The sequence below is a fragment of the Puntigrus tetrazona genome, chromosome 6 (assembly GCF_018831695.1).
Source record: "Puntigrus tetrazona isolate hp1 chromosome 6, ASM1883169v1, whole genome shotgun sequence".
Lineage (NCBI taxonomy): Eukaryota > Metazoa > Chordata > Actinopteri > Cypriniformes > Cyprinidae > Puntigrus > Puntigrus tetrazona.
Window position 1 is genome coordinate 158,589 of NC_056704.1, and position 1,436 is coordinate 160,024.

The window sequence follows — 1,436 nt, forward strand, 5'->3', positions numbered from 1 at the left end:
CGTTTCTAAGAGACAAAAAAAAACAACAACAGCCTCGTTTTCATTTGTGTAAAATTAAACAAGTGATTTGTCCTGAAGTCTTAGTGTCATAGAAATATGATGTAGATCTATCTCGGATGTCCTTTGTTTTAGTAATGAAAGGTCAAATTCCTACTACTGTGCTCTCATGGTGCTGGTGTATGTCGCTCCTAATATACAGTGATCTTATCATTAGGCAAATGTAGATCTGTGTGACGTGTTGTGCTCACGGCGGATTTCTGCACTTGGGCGTTCGTGTGTGTGTGAGAGTGCGTTTTGGCAGTTTCATAATCTGGTCTGGGCCTCAGGTATATAGATCTCGATGCTGTCTGCGCTCTCTGTGGCCGAGTTCTGCCGTACCGAAGCGGCTCGTTTGGCCGCCATCAAACGCTTGCGCGCCTCCTGCCGCTGCTTCTCAGTGCTTTCCAACGAGCGATCTCTGGCCAGGGGAGGGTGGCCTTTCGGGGGTTTCTTTGGCACTGGGGGAGGCAGCCTTCTCTCCTGAACAGGGCGACAAACAGTCAGTTAGCCGCCGCGGCGGGCGGAGAAAGACGAGCCGAGACAGCAATATGGCACACCTGCACACAGACAGCGCTAAGGCCAGCCGCGGCTAGCGTTACGGAGCGGCGCTAACGCTTCCGCGGCCGACTGCGTGCGGTAAGAGAGCGGCCCGGCGGGGGTGAGAGGTTGGGGGCCGCTGCCCCCATGGTGCGTGCCGGATGGAATGACTTCTGAAAACAGCTCACTGTCAAACAAACAAACAAACAAACAAAGCAAACATGAAGAGGATGTCAGCAAATTAAGAGTGAGTGAAACATTCACAGTCACATTAGACCAACAGACCGACATGAGCCACAGGGAGGCAACAGCAACAGCTGATTTTGGAGGTTTGTTATTGCCAGTGCCCACCCTTGAATGAATAATATCACACTACAGAAGCAACAGATCATGCACATGAATAATAATAATAAAAAAAAAACACAACGTTGTCCTGCAATCAGGCAGCTAGCATGTCTGCATTCTAATTCTTCTTTTGTCAACGACTCTGTACTGATTCTGCAAGTTTGTTGTACCTTTCTCTCAGGGGGGTCGAGGGGTCTCCAGTTGTTGGCTTTGAGCTGGTGAAGCTCATCGAACTTTAAGCTGATATTCTCGATGGAAAGCTGAAGCATGTCCCAGAAACCTGCGAGATCTTGAGCCACTGGCCGTGGGTGAGCGTTTGGGTTCTGTTGAGCCAAGAGAAGGAACAAAGGTAGAACTATAAAACTGTGCTGCCTAATCGTCTGAAAGGACCTGATGGATCTGTTTTCTCTGGAGAGGGTGTGTCCATCCTGGTATTGCGCTCGCAAGGGTGCAAAAGTACCCACAATTCCATTGTTTTACGAAGATTCACAGCCTTACAATACTTCTGAAAAGCT

At 49.1% G+C, this 1,436-nt stretch overlaps 1 protein-coding gene across 1 annotated transcript in view; it reads right to left on the reverse strand.

The window, feature by feature from the left end:
• Nucleotides 1–7: 7 nt before the first annotated feature.
• LOC122346743 (disks large-associated protein 1-like) overlaps nucleotides 8–1,436 on the reverse strand; it is a 20,538-nt gene continuing 19,109 nt past the window's right edge. The window contains exons 10-11 of the mRNA XM_043241595.1: nucleotides 1,092–1,244; nucleotides 8–519 (exon numbers count right to left, since the gene is read on the reverse strand). Of these exons, the coding sequence (XP_043097530.1) occupies nucleotides 304–519; nucleotides 1,092–1,244 (369 nt within the window). The 3' untranslated portion in view covers nucleotides 8–303. The remainder of the gene's footprint in view (nucleotides 520–1,091; nucleotides 1,245–1,436) is intronic.